The sequence below is a fragment of the Salmo salar genome, chromosome 02, assembly GCF_965601325.2.
Source record: "Salmo salar chromosome 02, fSalSal1, whole genome shotgun sequence".
Classification (NCBI taxonomy): domain Eukaryota; kingdom Metazoa; phylum Chordata; class Actinopteri; order Salmoniformes; family Salmonidae; genus Salmo; species Salmo salar.
Window position 1 is genome coordinate 7,850,293 of NC_138292.1, and position 25,709 is coordinate 7,876,001.

General features: G+C 45.4%; 1 protein-coding gene across 1 annotated transcript in view; it reads left to right on the plus strand.

The window, feature by feature from the left end:
• Positions 1-10,533, plus strand: part of LOC106593288 (histone-lysine N-methyltransferase SETD2) — a 53,090-nt gene extending 42,557 nt beyond the window's left edge. The window contains exons 21-23 of the mRNA XM_082959523.1: positions 3,635-3,709; positions 7,077-7,178; positions 8,143-10,533. Of these exons, the coding sequence (XP_082815649.1) occupies positions 3,635-3,709; positions 7,077-7,178; positions 8,143-8,304 (339 nt within the window). The 3' untranslated portion in view covers positions 8,305-10,533. The remainder of the gene's footprint in view (positions 1-3,634; positions 3,710-7,076; positions 7,179-8,142) is intronic.
• The last annotated feature ends 15,176 nt before the right edge of the window (positions 10,534-25,709 follow it).

Here is a 25,709-nt window from a genome sequence, read left to right on the forward strand (position 1 = left end):
GATGGGATGTCGCTCTCTTTCTTTACGATGGGATGTCGCTCTCTTTCTTTACGATGGGATGTCGCTCTCTTTCTTTACGATGGGATGTCTCCATCTCTCTCTTTCTTTACGATGGGATGTCGCTCTCTTTCTTTCTTTACGATGGGATGTCGCTCTCTTTCTTTCTTTACGATGGGATGTCGCTCTCTTTCTTTCTTTACGATGAGATGTCGCTCTCTTTCTTTCTTTACGATGGGATGACGCTCTCTTTCTTTCTTTACGATGGGACGACGCTCTCTTTCTTTCTTTACGATGGGACGACGCTCTTTCTTTCTTTACGATGGGACGTCGCTTTCTTTCTTTACGATGGGACGTCGCTTTCTTTCTTTACGATGGGACGTCGCTTTCTTTCTTTACGATGGGACGTCGCTTTCTTTCTTTACGATGGGATGTGTCTTTCTTTACGATGAGATGACGCTCTCTTTCTTTACGATGGGACGACGCTCTCTTTCTTTACGATGGGACGATGCTCTCTTTCTTTACGATGGGACGACGCTCTTTCTTTCTTTACGATGGGACGACGCTCTTTCTTTACGATGGGACGTCGCTTTCTTTCTTTACGATGGGACGTCGCTTTCTTTCTTTACGATGGGACGTCGCTCTTTCTTTACGATGGGACGTCGCTCTTTCTTTACGATGGGACGTCGCTCTTTCTTTACGATGGGATGTCTCCATCTCTCTCTTTTTTTGATGGGATGTCTCTCTCTTTACGATGGGACGTCTATTTCTCTCTTTCTTTACGATGGGATGTCTCTTTCTTTACGATGGGATGTCTCTCTCTTTACGATGGGATGTCTCTTTCTTTCTTTACGATGGGATGACGCGCTCTTTCTTTCTTTCTTTACGATGGGATGACGCTCTCTTTCTTTCTTTCTTTACAATGGGATGACGCTCTCTTTCTTTCTTTACGATGGGACGACGCTCTCTTTCTTTCTTTACGATGGGACGACGCTCTCTTTCTTTACGATGGGATGACGCTCTCTTTCTTTCTTTACGATGGGATGACGCTCTCTTTCTTTCTTTACGATGGGACGACGCTCTCTTTCTTTCTTTACGATGGGACGACGCTCTCTCTTTCTTTACGATGGGATGTCGCTCTCTTTCTTTCTTTACGATGGGACGTCGCTCTCTTTCTTTCTTTACGATGGGACGTCGCTCTCTTTCTTTACGATGGGACGTCGCTCTCTTTCTTTACGATGGGATGTGTCTTTCTTTCTTTACGATGGGATGACTCTTTCTTTCTTTACGATGGGATGTCTCCATCTCTCTCTTTCTTTGATGGGATGTCTCTCTTTACGATGGGATGTCTCTCTCTTTCTTTACGATGGGATGTCTCTCTCTTTCTTTACGATGGGATGTCTCTCTCTTTCTTTACGATGGGATGTCTCTATTTCTCTTCTTTTTTTATGATGGGATGTCGTTGGCCAATAAAAGCAATGAGCTCAAGGACTGTTTCCAACATGTCTTGATAGTGGTGTCTCTGTCCCTCTCTCTGTCTCTACTGGCCAGGACCTGAAATGATAACCACTGAGTTTCTGACACCACTTAAATGTTATTTTCCCTAGCTCTGTTGATCCCTGATAATAATTTGGCGTTTTGATTAGAGGGCTTTGCATCCCACCTGGAAAAGAATCTATGTTAAACACTGGCTCATCAAGTGTTCTCTTGTCAGTCTGAATGCTTCTCCCTGGTACGCTCTGTGGGCACACCACCCCTCAGGAAGCACGGAGGAGAGCTGTGTGTGAATCCATTGTGGTTCCTTTTGTTCCTCACCACCTTGGTTTGGGGCATGGGGGGGCATCAACTGTCTACTGCCTGTCTCTGGGGGGGGGGAATCAACTGTCTACTGCCTGTCTCTGGGGGGGGGGGGGAAATCAACTGTCTACTGCCTGTCTCTGGGGAGGGGGAATCAACTGTCTACTGCCTGTCTCTGGGGAGGGGGAATCAACTGTCTACTGCCTGTCTCTGGGGAGGGGGAATCAACTGTCTACTGCCTGTCTCTGGGGGGGGGCATCAACTGTCTACTGCCTGTCTCTGGGGGGGGGGCATCAACTGTCTACTGCCTGTCTCTGGGGGGGGGCATCAACTGTCTACTGCCTGTCTCTGGGGGGGGGGGCATCAACTGTCTACTGCCTGTCTCTGGGGGGGGGGGCATCAACTGTCTACTGCCTGTCTCTGGGGGGGGGGCATCAACCGTCGACTGCCTGTCTCTGGGGGGCATCAACTGTCTACTGCCTGTCTCTGGGGGGGCATCAACTGTCTACTGCCTGTCTCTGGGGGGGGCATCAACTGTCTACTGCCTGTCTCTGGGGGGGCATCAACTGTCTACTGCCTGTCTCTGGGGGGCATCAACTGTCTACTGCCTGTCTCTGGGGGGGCATCAACTGTCTACTGCCTGTCTCTGGGGGGGCATCAACTGTCTACTGCCTGTCTCTGGGGGGGCATCAACTGTCTACTGCCTGTCTCTGGGGGGGGGGGGGCATCAACTGTCTACTGCCTGTCTCGGGGGGGGGGGGGCATCAACTGTCTACTGCCTGTCTCGGGGGGGGGGGGGGGCATCAACTGGTTACTGCCTGTCTCGGGGGGGGGGGGGGCATCAACTGTCTACCTGTCTCTGGGGGGGGGGCATCAACTGTCTACTGCCTGTCTCTGGGGGGGGCATCAACTGTCTACCTGTCTCTGGGGGGGGGGGGCATCAACTGTCTACTGCCTGTCTCTGGGGGGGGACATCAACTGTCTACTGCCTGTCTCTGGGGGGGGGGGGGCATCAACTGTCTACCTGTCTCTGGGGGGGGGGGGGCATCAACTGTCTACCTGTCTCTGGGGGGGGGGGGGCATCAACTGTCTACCTGTCTCTGGGGGGGGGGGGGCATCAACTGTCTACTGCCTGTCTCTGGGGGGGGGGGGCATCAACTGTCTACTGCCTGTCTCTGGGGGGGGGGCATCAACTGTCTACTGCCTGTCTCTGGGGGGGGGGGGGGGGGGCATCAACTGTCTACTGCCTGTCTCTGGGGGGGGCATCAACTGTCTACCTGTCTCTGGGGGGGGGGGGCATCAACTGTCTACTGCCTGTCTCTGGGGCTGGGGGAGGGAGGTCATCAACTGTCTACTGCCTGTCTCTGGGGCTGAGGGAGGGAGGGTACTGTTAGCCGGAGAGGGAGCCCAGCCTTCATCCTGGCAGGATATCCCTGCTTTGTGTGGCTCCCTCCTTTCCTGTTGGAGGGGGCTGGTGACCAGGTGTGGCCTGCCTGCCTTCCCCACTGGCCTTGAAGTCCAGGGCCTCAGCCCAACACCTGCCATGTTTCATCCATGGCCTCCATGGTGTGGCTGATACAGCCTCACTTCCTTTGATCTGGGCCTTTTAGCTCCAAGAAATGGCTGCCGCCTGCTGCTGTCTGCCACAGCTGAGAAAATGACAGTAGCTATAACCCAGACAGACTGCTAGCCGACCGTTGAATCCACGGCCGAACCAAGCTAGTCAAACCAAACGTGACTGTTCTATAGACTGACATGTTCCCTGACCTCTCTCGTGTGTGTGTGTGTGTGTGTGTGTGTGTGTGTGTGTGTGTGTGTGTGTGTGTGTGTTTTTCCACAGTTCTCTACTAAGACAGCAGAGGCAGACACATCCAGTGAGCTGGCCAAGAGGAGCAAGGAGACGTTCCGGAAAGAGGTGAGTCAACGTCCATATCTGTCTTCCTGTGATTCCTCCTCAACTACACATGGCCAACAGTATGTGGATATCTTGCTCATCGAACATCTCATTCCAAAATCATGGGCATTAATATGGAGTCGTCCCCCCCCTTTGCTGCTATAACAGCCTCCACTCTTCTGGGAAGTCTTTCCACTAGATGTTGGAATATTCCTGCGGGGACTTGCGTCCATTCAGCCAAGAGCATTAGTGAGGTCGGCACTGATGTTGGGTGTTTAGGCCTGGCTCACAGTTGGCGTTACAATTCATCCCAAAGGTGTTGGATGGGGTTGAGGTCAGAGCTCTGTGCAGGCCAGTCAAGTTCTTCCACACCGATTTCGACAAACCATTTCTGTATGGACCTCGCTTTGTGCACGGGGGCATTGTCGTGCTGAAACAGGAAAGGGCCTTCCCCAAACTGTTGCCACAAAGTTGGAAACACAGAATCATCTAGAATGTCATTGCATGCTATAGTGTTAAGATTTCCCTTCACTGGAACTAAGAGACCTAGCCCAAACCATGAAAAACAGCCCCAGACTATTATTCCTCCTCCACCATACTTTACAGTTGGCATTATGCATTGGGTGGGACAGGTAGTGTTCTCCTGGCATCCGCCAAACACAGATTCTTCTGTCAGACTGCCAGATGGTGAATTGTGATTCATCACTCCAAGTGACGCTTGGCCTTGCACATGGTGAACTTACACGGAACCCAAACCGGCTGCGCATGCGCCATCGTGCACACATTTATTTTGTCCCCCCCACACCAAACACGATCACGACACCCAGGTTAAAATATCAAAACAAACTCTGAACCAATTACATTAATTTGGGTACAGGTCGAAAAGCATTAAACATTTATGGCAATTTAGCTAGTTAGCTTGCACTTGCTAGCTAATTTGTCCTGTGATATAAACATTGAGTTGTTATTTTACCTGAAATGCACAAGGTCCTCTACTCCGACAATTAATCCACACATAAAACAATCAACCGAATAGTTTCTAGTCATCTCTCCTCCTTCCAGGCTTTTTCATCTTTGAACTTACATGGTGATTGGCATCTAAACTTTCATAGTATTACTACACCGACCGGCAACACAGTTAGTCTTTCAGTCACCCACGTGGGCATAACCAATGAGGAGATGGCACGTGGGTACCTGCTTCTATAAACCAATGAGGAGATGGGAGAGGCAATACTTGCAGCGCGATCTGCGTCAGAAATAGAACTGATTTCTATTTTATCCCATGGCAACGCAGACGTTCGTTGGTGCGCACGAGCAGTGTGGGTGCAATAATTGAATAACATAGATTTCTACATTTATTTTGCAACGCTCGCGCACGCGATACGAGCGGAGCAGTCGGCCTATTAGGCTTGTGTGCAGCTGCTCGGCCATGGAAACCCATTTCATGAAGCTCCCGATGAACAGTTCTTGTGCTGACGTTGTTTCCAGAGGCAGTTTGGAAGTAAGTAGTGAGTGTTGCAACAGTGGACAGACATTTTTACGTGCTTCAGCACTCGGCTGTCCCGTTCTGTGAGCTTGTGTGGCCTACCACTTCGCAGCTGAACCTAGATGTTTCCACTTTACAATAATAACAGCACGGGGAAGCTCTAGCAGGGCAGAAATTTGACGAACTGACTTGTTGGAAAGATGGCATCCTATGACGGTGCCACCTTGAAAGTCACTGAGATCTTCAGTACGGCCATTCTACTGACAATGCTTGTCTATGGAGATTGCATGGCAGTGTGCTCAATTTTTATACACCTGTCAGCATCGGGGTGTGGCTGAAATAGCCAAATCCACTAATTTGAAGGGTCCACATACTTTTGGCCAGTGTATGTATTTTGTCAGGCACCTTGGCGGAGAAGGGCCAAGGTGCCTCCCCTCCTGAGCTTCTCAAATGCGTTTTGAGAAGGATGCAAAGAGAGAGAATGTGAGGAATAAAGGAAAGATGCATTGAGAAACAGCCTCAATGTCCTATTTACTTGTGTTCTACATGTCTTTAAATGTGTATTCTATATATCTATCTATCTATCTTTTATTTATTTTTATTTAATATATATATATAGTCAGAAGTCAGAAGTTTGGACACACCTGCTCATCCAAGGGTTTTTCTTTATTTTTACTAATGCCAAGAGTGTGCAAAGCTGTCAAGGCAAAGGGTGGCTCCTTTTGAAGAACCTTTGAAATATAAATTTTATTTAACACTTTTTTGGGGGGGTTACTACATGATTCCAAATGTGTTTATTTAATAGTTTTATGTCTTCACTATTATTCTACAATGTAGAAAATAGTAAAAAATAAAAAAAAACTAGAATGAGTAGGTGTGTCTAAACTTTTGACTGGTACTGTACATGCATGCATTTGGAAAGTATTCAGACCCCTTTTTCCACATTTTGTTAGGTTACAGCCTACAGCCATTTTGTTAGGTTACAGCCTACAGCCATTTTGTTAGGTTACAGCCTACAGCCATTTTGTTAGGTTACAGCCTACAGCCATTTTGTTAGGTTACAGCCTACAGCCATTTTGTTAGGTTACAGCCTACAGCCATTTTGTTAGGTTACAGCCTACAGCCATTTTGTTAGGTTACAGCCTACAGCCATTTTGTTTAAATGGCCTTTCTTTCATTAACACTTGCACTAGTCTTACTAGCTCGCTCTGACATTGAGAAAAACATTTACTTACCAGGGTTGGATATTAACGGTTGTCCACTTGCCCCGGGGCAAGTAAAAAACTAAGTTGGACAAGCGGATTATACACTGAGTGTACAAAACATTAGGAACCCCCTGCTCTTTCCATCAAGTTTCCCATGTGTATCAAGAATGGTTCACCACCTAAAGGATATCCAGCCAACTTGACACAACTGTGGGAAGCATTGGAGTCAACATGGGCCAGCATCCCTGTGGAACGCTTTCCACACCTTTAAGTTGTCTGAATGGACAAGTTTAAAAAAGAACAATCTCAAACAATTAGTCTACTCCGATCAGAAAGGGATGGAAGGTGTCCTCAGGATGCGATGTTTTACTCTCTGTCCTACCGGTCTCTGCAGAGCTTATCAGAGTATAATTATAGTAGGCCTGCGTTGACGGGCACGAACACTCTTTCAATTCTGTATTTGCGATAGATTTTATTTTTTTTAGATCAAAGCCGCGTTTGCATATTTGACAAGTGGCTAAAAAAGTTCCAAGTTAATGTCAAGCCCATCTTACTGAGATATGTGGTTGTCCCACCTAGCTATGTTAAGATGAATGCACTTGTAAGTGGCTCTGGATAAGAGTGTCTGCTAAATTACTGAAATGTAATGAATGTCATCTCTACATGATCGATTTGACCTCTTATTTCCTGTGTTTAGATGTCCCAGTTCATTGTGACCTGCTTGAATCCGTTCCGGAAACCAGACTGCAAACTGGGACGCATTGTCAACACTGAGGATTTCAAACACCTTGCCAGAAAGGTAGGGGGGGGGGGGTGGAAAGCAATCATTTGTATTTTATTGTCTCAAACCATGCAAAACATGAACCTCTCCCAACAGTCAGAGTATTGAATTAATGTCCTGGATAGCAATTAACTTGAAAGGATAAAGGTATTCCCCTTCACATCTCACTGATGCTCTTCCCCCAGACCAGAACTAAACGCCTGAACCTTCAGCTCCCACTGCTTCTAGTTGTTTCCCAAATGGCACCCTATTCAAAAGTAGTGCACTATGTATTGGAAATGGTGCCATTTGGGAGATTCTCAGTCAATGTTCAGCCAGCATTTTTTTTTTTTCAAAGGGCAGAAAGCACTGTTTTTTTCCCCTCAAGTAGTTTTGAGTGTTCCTCTGGGTTGACAACCACAACTCGGTGGGGACTTGTTTAAATGGAGAGCCATTTGGACACACCACTTCTCTTGAGCACATGGTCACAATAAACAAAAGAGAGGCCAAGTAAACTGGCATGTTCAAAATTTTATTTAATACCGTGCAGAACAAACCCTTAAAGCAGAACCTCTTAAACTAGACGCTAGCTAACGTTTTGGATTGACTCGTTTTATATAGAGGGCTGAGATTTTTGGGATGCAGCCCTGGCATTTGACTGTCTACATTTTAGGAGGAGAACAAAGCTCATGAAATGGATCAGTCAGAATGAAAGCCTCATCTCTTCACAGTGTGACCTATTCTTCCTTTTGATGGAGCTAGTTTCACTTTTGTTGTTGCAGGGTTGTAAAATTCCCATAACTTTCCAGGTTTTCCAGAAATCATGTTTGGAAGATTCACGGAATCAGGACGGAATTAGCAGAATCCTCAAACCAGGATTCTAGAAAACTTGGGAATTATGGGAAAGTTACCCATTACCGATTTTGCAATCCGATGTTGTTGTCAGGAGAAACATCTAACTTCCTTTTCTTCTGTCCTTTTCTCCCCCTTTCTATTCCTCCAGCTAACTCACGGCGTGATGAACAAGGAGCTGAAGTCCTGCAAGAACCCAGAGGACCTGGAGTGCAACGAAAACGTCAAGCACAAGACCAAGGAGTACATCAAGAAATACATGCAGAAGTTTGGCAACATCTACCGGCCCAAAGAGGACACTGAGCTGGACTAACACTGCTGACTGGAGGAACAGAACGGGGATCAAGACTTGAAAATATGATTAGGCTACAGTTGTTTGGGGCCCACAATCGGTGAAAGGAGACACACTGAAACCCAGTTTAAAGTCAAGTCACGCTGGGAAACTGAACTGTGGAGGTGGGATCGCTCCAGACACATATTTATGAGGAGGACATGTTTATGTTGACTAAGACTGTGTCTTAAACTGATGCCTTGAAGGCTTGCCGCCGCGCCCACTGACTAGTGGGAGGGGACTAGTGGGAGGGGGGCGAGAATCATGACGAGGAGGGAGGTGTCTCCCAAGGGGCGGAGGCTCCAGGTGAAGTGTCCACAGAGAAGTGTGCGACACCTAGGCTGCGTCTCAACTAGCACCCTATTCTCTATGTGCCCTATGTAGGGAATAGGGTGCTGTTTGGCACTCAGACCCAGAGAGGGGTGCTACATTAACCTATAGTGTCACTATTATGTTAGCTTTCTACATTTTTTTCCAGTTTAACTTTCTTACCTAACTAACAATGTTTTCAAATCTTATTTACATATTCTCTTTAGAACTCTTCCTCCCTTGTCTGAAAAGGATTCATGAAAGACTTGGACATAACATCATTTTAAATGGCTCTTCAATGTTTTTCCACTGTTGGGATGTTGCTGTATGAAGTCCAGCAGTGGTAATTAACTGGTCAAAATGGAACAGTGTAAAGAAAGACAAAATCTCTGTTTTTCCATATGACTGGCTTTCCTCTGGTGCGCCCGCCTGCCACACCCCCCAAGCCAGCCATTGACTTGATTAGGGTATCTGGTGCTGCTTTTAGGTGGGCTGTGATAGTCCAAGCTTTCTACTCTCCAAGCCCTCCCTGCCTTCAGACCACAATCCTCCGGAGCCTCTGTTATATGAATGCTTGATGGAGGCTGGGTTCGGTTCGGATGGAGGCTGGGTTGGGTTGGGTTCGGATGGAGGCTGAGTTCGGTTCGGATGGAGGCTGGGTTCTGTTGGGATGGAGACTGGGTTCTGTTGGGGTGGAGGCTGGGTTTTGTTGGGGTGGAGGCTGGGTTTAGTTGGGGTGGAGGCTCGGTTCGGTTCTATCGTTCTGACTGAATTCCTCCATGGCTGCTTACCAAATAGCACCCTATTTCCTATATAGAGCACTACTTTAGACCAGAGCCCATAGGGGAATCCTAGCGTGCACTACTTTAGACGAGAGCTCTATGTAGGGAATAGTGTTCATTTGGGACATAGTCCATGTTCCAATGCTCCCTCCCTGAGTAAATCTTTTTATTTTATTTTTTACAAAAATTGAAGAATGAACTTTATTATGGAGCTTGTTCTCTTCAGTCGGCCTACTTGTCTGACTGTATCAAGTAGTGGGTTGGACGGACGGACAGACGGACGGACGGGGCCTTCAAGAGGACTTAGTGGTGAATAAGGAACAGCAGGGGATGGGGAAACTGATTGATGTTTTTGTCTTTAATTAACTTGTACTATGAAGTGAACAGGATTTGGATGCTATCAGACACACATGATGCTTGTGTGTCAGTCAGTCTGTACCTCGTTCTGTTTCAACCCCCCCCCCCCTCCACAATGGAGTGTAGCGTTGTAATTTTAACTCTATTTCACCTTGTCTTTCTCTTTTTTTACTATTATAATTCCTTTAGACGGGCATCACAGAGTGTGCTGTCGTCTTGTTGCTACACAAGCTGTTTTACTCCTTAGTCTCCGGGGTAACAAGGTTTGTGTCCTGTCGTCAGGGTTACCGGGTCGTTGATCATTTGGGTAACTCTCACACCACCATTTAAATTGCATTAAAACCATGTTCAAACACACACATGTATTATAGTGCTTCATATGTGAATATATTGAGAAATAGTTTGAGCATGTTTAGGTAAGCACAGTCTTTGTAAAAGGATGGACTGTTGGTCCGTGATACACCTGGCTATTGCCAGGTTATAAGTATACCAAACACAGGTGAATGAAGGGGGGAGGGTCGAAGTGACTTCCTGTGTAAGCTGAAGCCAGGATTCCAGCCATTCACAGCCTCTTGTTCGTTTGATTTTGGTGGTGGGGGTTGCAGCATTTTTCTGTTTTGTTTATGAGACAGATTTATTTTTATTTTTTTGGTATGTACAAAATGAGTTTCACCCCAACTCTACTGTAAGTACTGTGCAAGCACATTGTCATACTGAGTGTACAAACATTTTAAAAGAAAAATAAAGTTTTTGTAAAAATGTGTATTCCATTTTCACCTTGCACACTATTGAAACATTTCTAGAGAGTTTACCCAGAACCAAATGAGAAGTACCTGCATACCACCCAATCCCCGTTTCCACTGTTTATGTACTTACCCCTTCAATACAGGATGCTGGCTACATCCCAAATGGCACCCTGTTCCCTATTTAGTGCACTACTTTTGACAAGATGTAGATGCCCTGTTTACTGATTTGAAATTTGTATGCTGAACAAAAATATAAATGCCACATGCAACCATTTCTAATATTTTACTTAGTTACAGTTCATATGATGAAATCAGTTCATTAGGTGCCAATCTATGGCTTTACATGACTGGGAATACAGATATGTATCTGTTACAGTGGCGGTCAGTGCACTATGAGGGAGCACTTTTCTTTTTCATGAGCATGACCTTATTTCTATTACAGCATATTGGATGACTGTCATTTATATTCCATTCGCCCAGTTCAATGTAACGTCGATGGGTTTAGGCTACTACATGATAGTCAAATGTTCTCTATACCCATCATGAGGTTGCTACAACCTAGCCAATGAATGAAAGTTTCCAACGTAGGCGCACACAGGTCGAGATACAAATGTAAGATGACAGTGACACATTCAATACTGCCTTGCACACTCTTGCCTGCATCTAGCTGATCTAGGGTGTAGTCATTAGTCCAACAGTTGCAAACGAGAGTTTCTATTGGACAAATTAATGGAATTTGTATCCCTGTTTCGTTTGCTTTCCTTTAAGAACCGTTTTTCAACAGAAGAGGCGGAATGAATACACTACTGATCACGCATAAACACAGTTCAGTGTCAGAGCAGCCACGTATTCCCTCAACCTTTTCCCTTTGTTTGTGTGACCAGGCGAAAATACCTTTCTAAACCAAACCGTGTCATAACCGCCACACACAGCCTACATCGTTGTCCCCGTATTAGCTAAAGTAATGTCCTAGTCAACAGCTAATAGAACTAATGCCTTAGTAAACCCGCTACAATCATGTAGTAACGTTAGGGTGTATAGTCAGTAAGCAGTTACACCGCCGTCCAGTGGCAATAACTTAATACAACTAAAAGCTTACCTTGACTTGGAAGAGATGTTGTGTTGGGTAGTCATAGCCAGCTAGCTAACATAGCATCCCTCTGTTCGAGCAGGGTGTTTTGAATAGGCTAAACTAGCCATCTGCATCTGCATTTGCTAGCTAAGTAAGTGAAAGTGAAAAAGAATGACACTCGCTCTCTTGCTTCTCCATTTTTGAAGAAATTAATTTGTTGACAACTGTTCAACTATTTTCTTTCTCTCTTTGAGTCAACTACTCACCACATTTTATGCACTGCAGTGCTAGCTAGCTCTAGATTAATTATCTGATCCTTTGATTGGGTGGACAAGAGCTCTGGTAGGTTGGAGGACGACCTCTGAAAGTTGTCATAATTACTGTGTAAATCCATGGAAGGGGGTGGGAACCAAGAGCCTTTTGGTTTTGTATTGAAGTCAATGTACCAAGAGGAGGACGGAAGCTAGCTGTCCTCCGGCTACACCATGGTGCTACCCTACAGACTGCTGTTGAGGCTACTGTAGACCTTCATTGCAAACAGTGTTTTAATCAATTATTTGGTGACGTGAATATATTTAGTGTAGTTTTATCTAAAAAGGTAAACTTTTTCAATGTCTTAACATTTTTATTTGTATGAAATTTACTGAGGATGGTCCTCCCCTTCCTCCTCTGAGGAGCCTCCACTGATCTGTTGGTCCCAGATACCATTAAAAAAAAAAGATAGGGGCGTGGATCAGAAAACCAGCCAATATCTGGTGTGACCACCATTTGCCTCATGCAGCACGAAACATCTCCTTCGCATAGTGTATCAGGCTGTTGATTGTGGCCTGTGGAATGTTGTCCCACTCCTCGACAATGGCTGTGCAAAGTTGCTGGATATTGGCGGGAACTGGAACATGTTGTCGTACACATCGATCCAGAGCATCCCAAACATGCTCAATGGGTGACATGTCTGGTGAGTATATAGGACATGAAAAAACGGGGAAATCTTCAGCTTCCAGGAATAGTGTACAGATCCTTGCGACATGGGGCCGTGCGTTATCATGCTGAAACATGGCACGACAATGGGCCTCATGATCTCGTCACGGTATGTCTATGCATTCAAATTGCCATCAATAAAATGCAATTGTGTTCGTTGTCCGTAGCTTATGCCTGCCCGTACTTTAACCCCACCGCCACAATGGGGCACTCTGTTCACAACAGCAAACCGCTCACCTACTCAATGCGTGGACATGTAGTCTGCGGTTGTTCTCTTAAACCACGTTTAACCACGTTGGAGGCAGTTTATGGTAGAGAAATTAACATTCTATTCTCTGGCAACAGCTCTGGTGGACATTCCTGCAGTCAGCATGCCAATTGCACGCTCCCTCAACTTGAGACATCTATGGCATTGTGTTGTGTGACAAAACAGAACATTTTAGAGTGGCCTTTTATTGTCCCCAGCACAAGGTGCACCTGTGTAATGGTCATGCTGTTTAATCAGCTTCTTGATATTCCACACTTGTCAGGTGGATAGATTATCTTGGCAAAGAGGAAGTGCTTACTATCAGGGATGTAAACAAATTTGTGCCAAAACATTTAGAGAAATTAGCTTTTTGTGCGTATGGAACATTTCTGGCAGAGAGCCTCTGACTTGCATCCCAAATGGCACCCTAAATGGCAAATGGGACCCACAGGGATCTGGACAAAAGAAGTGCGCTATATAGGGTATCGGGTCCCTCCCTCCCTCACCTCCACCCCCCACCCTCCCCCCTCAGCCCCATCCCACTCTGAGTTAATGTGCATTCCGCAGCCCCATGCTTGTGTTCTCCAGACCGCAGTTAAGCTGGAGCGTCTGGTGTCCATGACGGCAGGCCTGCTTTCACTTAGAGCACGGAGTAAAGACAAAGAGAAATCATGGAACGCTGCCTGCCCCGGGCCCTGCTAGAGAGAGATGCAGGCCTGCTCCCACTTAGAGCACGGAGTAAAGACAGAGAGAAATCATGGAACGCTGCCTGCTCCGGGCCCTGCTAGAGAGAGACGCAGGCCTGCTTTCACTTAGAGCACGGAGTAAAGACAAAGAGAAATCATGGAACGCTGCCTGCCCCGGGCCCTGCTAGAGAGAGACGCAAGCCTGCTCCCACTTAGAGCACAGAGTAAAGACAGAGAGAAATCATGAACAGATTTCAGCTGAGAACAGAGTGAGTAGAAGTCGTGGAGGGAGGTACTGGAGGGAGGGAGCAGGAATCTCAAGGAAAGGGAAAGCATATCTTTAAAAATAGTTTGGGTGAAGACTTTTACCTAATACTGTCTCTGCCCCAACCCCTTTAAATACCCTCCTAATACTGTCTCTGCCCCAAACCCTTTAAATACCCTCCTAATACTGTCTCTGCCCCAAACCCTTTAAATACCCTCCTAATACTGTCTCTGCCCCAAACCCTTTAAATACCCTCCTAATACTGTATCTGCCCCAAACCCTTTAAATACCCTCCTAATACTGTCTCTGCCCCAAACCCTTTAAATACCCTCCTAATACTGTCTCTGCCCCAACCCCTTTAAATACCCTCCTAATACTGTCTCTGCCCCAAACCCTTTAAATACCCTCCTAATACTGTCTCTGCCCCAAACCCTTTAAATACCCTCCTAATACTGTATCTGCCCCAAAACCTCTCTAATTAAATACCCTCCTAATACTGTATCTGCCCCAAACCCTTTAAATACCCTCCTAATACTGTCTCTGCCCCAAACCCTTTAAATACCCTCCTAATACTGTATCTGCCCCAAACCCTTTAAATACCCTCCTAATACTGTCTCTGCCCCAAACCCTTTAAATACCCTCCTAATACTGTCTCTGCCCCAAACCCTTTAAATACCCCCCTAATACTGTCTCTGCCCCAAACCCTTTAAATACCCTCCTAATACTGTCTCTGCCCCAAACCCTTTAAATACCCTCCTAATACTGTCTCTGCCCCAAACCCTTTAAATACCCTCCTAATACTGTATCTGCCCCAAACCCTTTAAATACCCTCCTAATACTGTCTCTGCCCCAACCCCTTTAAATACCCCCTAATACTGTCTCTGCCCCAAACCCTTTAAATACCCCCCTAATACTGTCTCTGCCCCAAACCCTTTAAATACCCTCCTAATACTGTCTCTGCCCCAACCCCTTTAAATACCCTCCTAATACTGTCTCTGCCCCAAACCCTTTAAATACCCTACTAATACTGTATCTGCCCCAAACCCTTTAAATACCCTCCTAATACTGTCTCTGCCCCAAACCCTTTAAATACCCTCCTAATACTGTCTCTGCCCCAAACCCTTTAAATACCCTCCTAATACTGTCTCTGCCCCAAACCCTTAAAATACCCTCCTAATACTGTCTCTGCCCCAAACCCTTTAAATACCCTCCTAATACTGTATCTGCCCCAAACCCTTTAAATACCCTCCTAATACTGTATCTGCCCCAAACCCTTTAAATACCCTCCTAATACTGTCTCTGCCCCAAACCCTTTAAATACCCTCCTAATACTGTCTCTGCCCCAAACCCTTTAAATACCCTCCTAATACTGTCTCTGCCCCAAACCCTTTAAATACCCCCCTAATACTGTCTCTGCCCCAAACCCTTTAAATACCCTCCTAATACTGTATCTGCCCCAAACCCTTTAAATACCCTCCTAATACTGTATCTGCCCCAAACCCTTTAAATACCCTCCTAATACTGTCTCTGCCCCAAACCCTTTAAATACCCCCCTAATACTGTCTCTGCCCCAAACCCTTTAAATACCCTCCTAATACTGTCTCTGCCCCAAACCCTTTAAATACCCTCCTAATACTGTATCTGCCCCAACCCCTTTAAATACCCTCCTAATACTGTCTCTGCCCCAACCCCTTTAAATACCCTCCTAATACTGTATCTGCCCCAACCCCTTTAAATACCCCCCTAATACTGTCTCTGCCCCAAACCCTTTAAATACCCTCCTAATACTGTATCTGCCCCAAACCCTTTAAATACCCTCCTAATACTGTCTCTGCCCCAAACCCTTTAAATACCCCCCTAATACTGTCTCTGCCCCAAACCCTTTAAATACCCCCCTAATACTGTCTCTGCCCCAAACCCTTTAAATACCCTCCTAATACTGTCTCTGCCCCAAACCCTTTAAATACCCCCCTAATACTGTCTCTGCCCCAACCCTTTAAATACCCTCCTAATACTGTCTCTGCCCCAAACCCTTTAAATACCCCCCTAATACTGTCTCTGCCCCAAACCCTTTAAATACCCTCCTAATACTGTCTCTGCCCCAAACCCTTTAAATACCCCCCTAATACTGTCTTTGCCCCAACCCTTTAAATACCCTCCTAATACTGTCTCTGCCCCAACCCCTTTAAATACCCTCCTAATACTGTCTCTGCCCCAAACCCTTTAAATACCCCCCTAATACTGTCTCTGCCCCAAACCCTTTAAATACCCTCCTAATACTGTCTCTGCCCCAACCCCTTTAAATACCCTCCTAATACTGTATCTGCCCCAAACCCTTTAAATACCCTCCTAATACTGTCTCTGCCCCAAACCCTTTAAATACCCTCCTAATACTGTATCTGCCCCAAACCCTTTAAATACCCTCCTAATACTGTCTCTGCCCCAAACCCTTTAAATACCCTCCTAATACTGTATCTGCCCCAAACCCTTTAAATACCCTCCTAATACTGTATCTGCCCCAAACCCTTTAAATACCCTCCTAATACTGTCTCTGCCCCAACCCTTTAAATACCCCCTAATACTGTCTCTGCCCAACCCTTTAAATACCCTCCTAATACTGTCTCTGCCCCAAACCCTTTAAATACCCCCTATACTGTCTCTGCCCCAAACCCTTTAATTAAATACCCCCCTAATACTGTCTCTGCCCCAAACCCTTTAAATACCCTCCTAATACTGTCTCTGCCCCAAACCCTTTAAATACCCTCCTAATACTGTCTCTGCCCCAAACCCTTTAATTAAATACCCTCCTAATACTGTATCTGCCCCAAACCCTTTAAATACCCTCCTAATACTGTCTCTGCCCCAAACCCTTTAAATACCCTCCTAATACTGTCTCTGCCCCAACCCCTTTAAATACCCTCCTAATACTGTATCTGCCCCAAACCCTTTAAATACCCTCCTAATACTGTCTCTGCCCCAAACCCTTTAAATACCCTCCTAATACTGTATCTGCCCCAAACCCTTTAAATACCCTCCTAATACTGTCTCTGCCCCAAACCCTTTAAATACCCTCCTAATACTGTATCTGCCCCAAACCCTTTAAATACCCTCCTAATACTGTATCTGCCCCAAACCCTTTAAATACCCTCCTAATACTGTCTCTGCCCCAAACCCTTTAAATACCCTCCTAATACTGTCTCTGCCCCAAACCCTTTAAATACCCTCCTAATACTGTCTCTGCCCCAACCCCTTTAAATACCCTCCTTATACTGTCTCTGCCCCAAACCCTTTAATTAAATACCCTCCTAATACTGTCTCTGCCCCAAACCCTTTAAATACCCTCCTAATACTGTCTCTGCCCCAAACCCTTTAATTAAATACCCTCCTAATACTGTATCTGCCCCAAACCCTTTAAATACCCTCCTAATACTGTCTCTGCCCCAAACCCTTTAAATACCCTCCTAATACTGTATCTGCCCCAAACCCTTTAAATACCCTCCTAATACTGTCTCTGCCCCAACCCCTTTAAATACCCTCCTAATACTGTCTCTGCCCCAAACCCTTTAAATACCCTCCTAATACTGTCTCTGCCCCAAACCCTTTAATAATACCCCCCTAATACTGTCTCTGCCCCAAACCCTTTAAATACCCTCCTAATACTGTCTCTGCCCCAACCCCTTTAAATACCCTCCTAATACTGTCTCTGCCCCAAACCCTTTAAATACCCTCCTAATACTGTATCTGCCCCAAACCCTTTAAATACCCTCCTAATACTGTCTCTGCCCCAAACCCTTTAAATACCCTCCTAATACTGTCTCTGCCCCAAACCCTTTAAATACCCTCCTAATACTGTCTCTGCCCCAAACCCTTTAAATACCCTCCTAATACTGTCTCTGCCCCAAACCCTTTAAATACCCTCCTAATACTGTCTCTGCCCCAAACCCTTTAAATACCCTCCTAATACTGTATCTGCCCCAAACCCTTTAAATACCCTCCTAATACTGTCTCTGCCCCAAACCCTTTAAATACCCTCCTAATACTGTCTCTGCCCCAAACCCTTTAAATACCCTCCTAATACTGTCTCTGCCCCAAACCCTTTAAATACCCCCCTAATACTGTCTCTGCCCCAAACCCTTTAAATACCCTCCTAATACTGTATCTGCCCCAAACCCTTTAAATACCCTCCTAATACTGTATCTGCCCCAAACCCTTTAAATACCCTCCTAATACTGTCTCTGCCCCAAACCCTTTAAATACCCCCCTAATACTGTCTCTGCCCCAAACCCTTTAAATACCCTCCTAATACTGTCTCTGCCCCAAACCCTTTAAATACCCTCCTAATACTGTATCTGCCCCAACCCCTTTAAATACCCTCCTAATACTGTCTCTGCCCCAACCCCTTTAAATACCCTCCTAATACTGTATCTGCCCCAACCCCTTTAAATACCCCCCTAATACTGTCTCTGCCCCAAACCCTTTAAATACCCTCCTAATACTGTATCTGCCCCAAACCCTTTAAATACCCTCCTAATACTGTCTCTGCCCCAAACCCTTTAAATACCCCCCTAATACTGTCTCTGCCCCAAACCCTTTTAATACCCCCCTAATACTGTCTCTGCCCCAAACCCTTTAAATACCCTCCTAATACTGTCTCTGCCCCAAACCCTTTAAATACCCCCCTAATACTGTCTCTGCCCCAACCCTTTAAATACCCTCCTAATACTGTCTCTGCCCCAAACCCTTTAAATACCCCCCTAATACTGTCTCTGCCCCAAACCCTTTAAATACCCTCCTAATACTGTCTCTGCCCCAAACCCTTTAAATACCCCCCTAATACTGTCTCTGCCCCAACCCTTTAAATACCCTCCTAATACTGTCTCTGCCCCAACCCCTTTAAATACCCTCCTAATACTGTCTCTGCCCCAAACCCTTTAAATACCCCCCTAATACTGTCTCTGCCCCAAACCCTTTAAATACCCTCCTAATACTGTCTCTGCCCCAACCCTAATACTGTATCTGCCCCAAACCCTTTAAATACCCTCCTAATACTGTATCTGCCCCAAACCCTTTAAATACCCTCCTAATACTGTCTCTGCCCCAAACCCTTTAAATACCCTCCTAATACTGTATCTGCCCCAAACCCTTTAAATACCCTCCTAATACTGTCTCTGCCCCAAACCCTTTAAATACCCTCCTAATACTGTCTCTGCCCCAAACCCTTTAATTAAATACCCTCCTAATACTGTATCTGCCCCAAACCCTTTAAATACCCTCCTAATACTGTCTCTGCCCCAAACCCTTTAAATACCCTCCTAATACTGTCTCTGCCCCAAACCCTTTAAATACCCTCCTAATACTGTCTCTGCCCCAAACCCTTTAAATACCCTCCTAATACTGTCTCTGCCCCAAACCCTTTAAATACCCTCCTAATACTGTCTCTGCCCCAAACCCTTTAAATACCCTCCTAATACTGTATCTGCCCCAACCCCTTTAAATACCCTCCCTAATACTGTCTCTGCCCCAAACCCTTTAAATACCCTCCTAATACTGTCTCTGCCCCAAACCCTTTAAATACCCTCCTAATACTGTCTCTGCCCCAAACCCTTTAATTAAATACCCTCCTAATACTGTCTCTGCCCCAAACCCTTTAAATACCCCCCTAATACTGTATCTGCCCCAACCCCTTTAAATACCCTCCTAATACTGTATCTGCCCCAAACCCTTTAAATACCCTCCTAATACTGTCTCTGTCCCAACCCCTTTAAATACCCTCCTAATACTGTATCTGCCCCAAACCCTTTAAATACCCTCCTAATACTGTCTCTGCCCCAAACCCTTTAAATACCCCCCTAATACTGTCTCTGCCCCAAACCCTTTAAATACCCTCCTAATACTGTCTCTGCCCCAAACCCTTTAAATACCCTCCTAATACTGTATCTGCCCCAAACCCTTTAAATACCCTCCTAATACTGTCTCTGCCCCAAACCCTTTAAATACCCTCCTAATACTGTCTCTGCCCCAAACCCTTTAAATACCCTCCTAATACTGTCTCTGCCCCAAACCCTTTAAATACCCTCCTAATACTGTCTCTGCCCCAAACCCTTTAAATACCCTCCTAATACTGTCTCTGCCCCAAACCCTTTAAATACCCTCCTAATACTGTATCTGCCCCAAACCCTTTAAATACCCTCCTAATACTGTATCTGCCCCAAACCCTTTAAATACCCCCCTAATACTGTATCTGCCCCAAACCCTTTAAATACCCTCCTAATACTGTCTCTGCCCCAACCCCTTTAAATACCCTCCTAATACTGTCTCTGCCCCAAACCCTTTAAATACCCTCCTAATACTGTCTCTGCCCCAAACCCTTTAAATACCCTCCTAATACTGTCTCTGACCCAACCCCTTTAAATACCCTCCTAATACTGTATCTGCCCCAAACCCTTTAAATACCCTCCTAATACTGTATCTGCCCCAAACCCTTTAAATACCCTCCTAATACTGTATCTGCCCCAAACCCTTTAAATACCCTCCTAATACTGTATCTGCCCCAAACCCTTTAAATACCCTCCTAATACTGTCTCTGCCCCAAACCCTTTAATTAAATACCCTCCTAATACTGTCTCTGCCCCAAACCCTTTAAATACCCTCCTAATACTGTCTCTGCCCCAACCCCTTTAAATACCCTCCTAATACTGTATCTGCCCCAAACCCTTTAAATACCCTCCTAATACTGTATCTGCCCCAAACCCTTTAAATACCCTCCTAATACTGTCTCTGCCCCAAACCCTTTAAATACCCTCCTAATACTGTCTCTGCCCCAAACCCTTTAAATACCCTCCTAATACTGTCTCTGCCCCAACCCCTTTAAATACCCCCCTAATACTGTCTCTGCCCCAAACCCTTTAAATACCCTCCTAATACTGTCTCTGCCCCAAACCCTTTAAATACCCTTCTAATACTGTATCTGCCCCAAACCCTTTAAATACCCTCCTAATACTGTCTCTGCCCCAAACCCTTTAAATACCCTTCTAATACTGTATCTGCCCCAAACCCTTTAAATACCCCCCTAATACTGTCTCTGCCCCAAACCCTTTAAATACCCTCCTAATACTGTCTCTGCCCCAAACCCTTTAATTAAATACCCTCCTAATACTGTATCTGCCCCAAACCCTTTAAATACCCTCCTAATACTGTATCTGCCACAAACACTTTAAATACCCTCCTAATACTGTATCTGCCCCAAACCCTTTAAATACCCTCCTAATACTGTCTCTGCCCCAAACCCTTTAAATACCCTCCTAATACTGTCTCTGCCCCAAACCCTTTAATTAAATACCCTCCTAATACTGTATCTGCCCCAAACCCTTTAAATACCCTCCTAATACTGTATCTGCCCCAAACCCTTTAAATACCCTCCTAATACTGTCTCTGCCCCAAACCCTTTAAATACCCTCCTAATACTGTCTCTGCCCCAAACCCTTTAAATACCCTCCTAATACTGTCTCTGCCCCAAACCCTTTAAATACCCTCCTAATACTGTCTCTGCCCCAAACCCTTTAAATACCCCCCTAATACTGTATCTGCCCCAAACCCTTTAAATACCCTCCTAATACTGTATCTGCCCCAAACGCTTTAAATACCCTCCTAATACTGTATCTGCCCCAAACCCTTTAAATACCCCCTAATACTGTATCTGCCCCAAACCCTTTAAATACCCCCCTAATACTGTCTCTGCCCCAAACCCTTTAAATACCCCCCTAATACTGTATCTGCCCCAAACCCTTTAAATACCCTCCTAATACTGTATCTGCCCCAAACCCTTTAAATACCCTCCTAATACTGTCTCTGCCCCAAACCCTTTAAATACCCTCCTAATACTGTATCTGCCCCAAACCCTTTAAATACCCTCCTAATACTGTCTCTGCCCCAAACCCTTTAAATACCCTCCTAATACTGTATCTGCCCCAAACCCTTTAAATACCCTCCTAATACTGTATCTGCCCCAAACCCTTTAAATACTCTCCTAATACTGTCTCTGCCCCAAACCCTTTAAATACCCTCCTAATACTGTCTCTGCCCCAAACCCTTTAAATACCCTCCTAATACTGTCTCTGCCCCAACCCCTTTAAATACCCTCCTTATACTGTCTCTGCCCCAAACCCTTTAATTAAATACCCTCCTAATACTGTCTCTGCCCAAACCCCTTTAAATACCCTCCTAATACTGTCTCTGCCCCAAACCCTTTAATTAAATACCCTCCTAATACTGTATCTGCCCCAAACCCTTTAAATACCCTCCTAATACTGTCTCTGCCCCAAACCCTTTAAATACCCTCCTAATACTGTCTCTGCCCCAGACCCTTTAAATACCCTCCTAATACTGTATCTGCCCCAAACCCTTTAAATACCCTCCTAATACTGTATCTGCCCCAACCCCGTTAAATACCCTCCTAATACTGTCTCTGCCCCAAACCCTTTAAATACCCCCCTAATACTGTATCTGCCCCAACCCCTTTAAATACCCTCCTAATACTGTCTCTGCCCCAACCCCTTTAAATACCCCCCTAATACTGTCTCTGCCCCAAACCCTTTAAATACCCTCCTAATACTGTCTCTGCCCCAAACCCTTTAAATACCCTCCTAATACTGTATCTGCCCCAAACCCTTTAAATACCCCCCTAATACTGTCTCTGCCCCAAACCCTTTAAATACCCTCCTAATACTGTATCTGCCCCAAACCCTTTAAATACCCTCCTAATACTGTCTCTGCCCCAAACCCTTTAAATACCCCCCTAATACTGTCTCTGCCCCAAACCCTTTAAATACCCTCCTAATACTGTATCTGCCCCAAACCCTTTAAATACCCTCCTAATACTGTCTCTGCCCCAAACCCTTTAAATACCCCCCTAATACTGTCTCTGCCCCAAACCCTTTAAATACCCCCCTAATACTGTATCTGCCCCAACCCCTTTAAATACCCTCCTAATACTGTATCTGCCCCAAACCCTTTAAATACCCTCCTAATACTGTCTCTGTCCCAACCCCTTTAAATACCCTCCTAATACTGTATCTGCCCCAAACCCTTTAAATACCCTCCTAATACTGTCTCTGCCCCAAACCCTTTAAATACCCTCCTAATACTGTCTCTGCCCCAAACCCTTTAAATACCCCCCTAATACTGTCTCTGCCCCAAACCCTTTAAATACCCTCCTAATACTGTCTCTGCCCCAACCCCTTTAAATACCCTCCTAATACTGTATCTGCCCCAAACCCTTTAATTAAATACCCTCCTAATACTGTCTCTGCCCCAAACCCTTTAAATACCCTCCTAATACTGTCTCTGCCCCAAACCCTTTAAATACCCTCCTAATACTGTCTCTGCCCCAAACCCTTTAAATACCCCCCTAATACTGTCTCTGCCCCAAACCCTTTAAATACCCTCCTAATACTGTCTCTGCCCCAAACCCTTTAAATACCCTCCTAATACTGTATCTGCCCCAAACCCTTTAAATACCCTCCTAATACTGTATCTGCCCCAAACCCTTTAAATACCCCCCTAATACTGTATCTGCCCCAAACCCTTTAAATACCCTCCTAATACTGTCTCTGCCCCAACCCCTTTAAATACCCTCCTAATACTGTCTCTGCCCCAAACCCTTTAAATACCCTCCTAATACTGTCTCTGCCCCAAACCCTTTAAATACCCTCCTAATACTGTCTCTGACCCAACCCCTTTAAATACCCTCCTAATACTGTATCTGCCCCAACCCCTTTAAATACCCTCCTAATACTGTATCTGCCCCAAACCCTTTAAATACCCTCCTAATACTGTATCTGCCCCAAACCCTTTAAATACCCTCCTAATACTGTATCTGCCCCAAACCCTTTAAATACCCTCCTAATACTGTCTCTGCCCCAACCCTTTAAATACCCCCCTAATACTGTCTCTGCCCCAAACCCTTTAAATACCCTCCTAATACTGTATCTGCCCCAAACCCTTTAAATACCCTCCTAATACTGTCTCTGCCCCAAACCCTTTAAATACCCCCCTAATACTGTCTCTGCCCCAAACCCTTTAAATACCCTCCTAATACTGTCTCTGCCCCAAACCCTTTAAATACCCTCCTAATACTGTCTCTGCCCCAAACCCTTTAAATACCCTCCTAATACTGTCTCTGCCCCAACCCCTTTAAATACCCTCCTAATACTGTATCTGCCCCAGACCCTTTAAATACCCTCCTAATACTGTCTCTGCCCCAACCCCTTTAAATACCCTCCTAATACTGTATCTGCCCCAAACCCTTTAAATACCCTCCTAATACTGTATCTGCCCCAAACCCTTTAAATACCCTCCTAATACTGTCTCTGCCCCAACCCCTTTAAATACCCTCCTAATACTGTATCTGCCCCAAACCCTTTAAATACCCTCCTAATACTGTATCTGCCCCAAACCCTTTAAATACCCTCCTAATACTGTCTCTGCCCCAAACCCTTTAAATACCCTCCTAATACTGTCTCTGCCCCAACCCCTTTAAATACCCTCCTAATACTGTCTCTGCCCCAACCCCTTTAAATACCCTCCTAATACTGTCTCTGTCCCAAACCCTTTAAATACCCTCCTAATACTGTCTCTGCCCCAACCCCTTTAAATACCCTCCTAATACTGTCTCTGCCCCAACCCCTTTAAATACCCTCCTAATACTGTATCTGCCCCAAACCCTTTAAATACCCTCCTAATACTGTATCTGCCCCAAACCCTTTAAATACCCTCCTAATACTGTCTCTGCCCCAAACCCTTAAAATACCCTCCTAATACTGTCTCTGCCCCAAACCCTTTAAATACCCTCCTAATACTGTATCTGCCCCAAACCCTTTAAATACCCTCCTAATACTGTCTCTGCCCCAAACCCTTTAAATACCCTCCTAATACTGTATCTGCCCCAAACCCTTTAAATACCCTCCTAATACTGTCTCTGCCCCAAACCCTTTAAATACCCCCCTAATACTGTATCTGCCCCAAACCCTTTAAATAAATACCCTCCTAATACTGTCTCTGCCCCAAACCCTTTAATTAAATACCCCCCTAATACTGTCTCTGCCCCAAACCCTTTAAATACCCTCCTAATACTGTATCTGCCCCAACCCCTTTAAATACCCCCCTAATACTGTCTCTGCCCCAAACCCTTTAAATACCCTCCTAATACTGTCTCTGCCCCAACCCCTTTAAATACCCCCCTAATACTGTCTCTGCCCCAAACCCTTTAAATACCCTCCTAATACTGTATCTGCCCCAACCCCTTTAAATACCCTCCTAATACTGTCTCTGCCCCAAACCCTTTAAATACCCTCCTAATACTGTATCTGCCCCAACCCCTTTAAATACCCTCCTAATACTGTATCTGCCCCAAACCCTTTAAATACCCCCCTAATACTGTCTCTGCCCCAAACCCTTTAAATACCCTCCTAATACTGTATCTGCCCCAAACCCTTAAAATACCCCCCTAATACTGTCTCTGCCCCAAACCCTTTAAATACCCTCCTAATACTGTATCTGCCCCAAACCCTTAAAATACCCTCCTAATACTGTCTCTGCCCCAAACCCTTTAAATACCCTCCTAATACTGTCTCTGCCCCAAACCCTTTAAATACCCTCCTAATACTGTCTCTGCCCCAAACCCTTTAAATACCCTCCTAATACTGTATCTGCCCCAACCCCTTTAAATACCCCCCTAATACTGTCTCTGCCCCAAACCCTTTAAATACCCTCCTAATACTGTCTCTGCCCCAAACCCTTTAAATACCCTCCTAATACTGTCTCTGCCCCAACCCCTTTAAATACCCTCCTAATACTGTATCTGCCCCAAACCCTTTAAATACCCTCCTAATACTGTCTCTGCCCCAAACCCTTTAAATACCCTCCTAATACTGTATCTGCCCCAAACC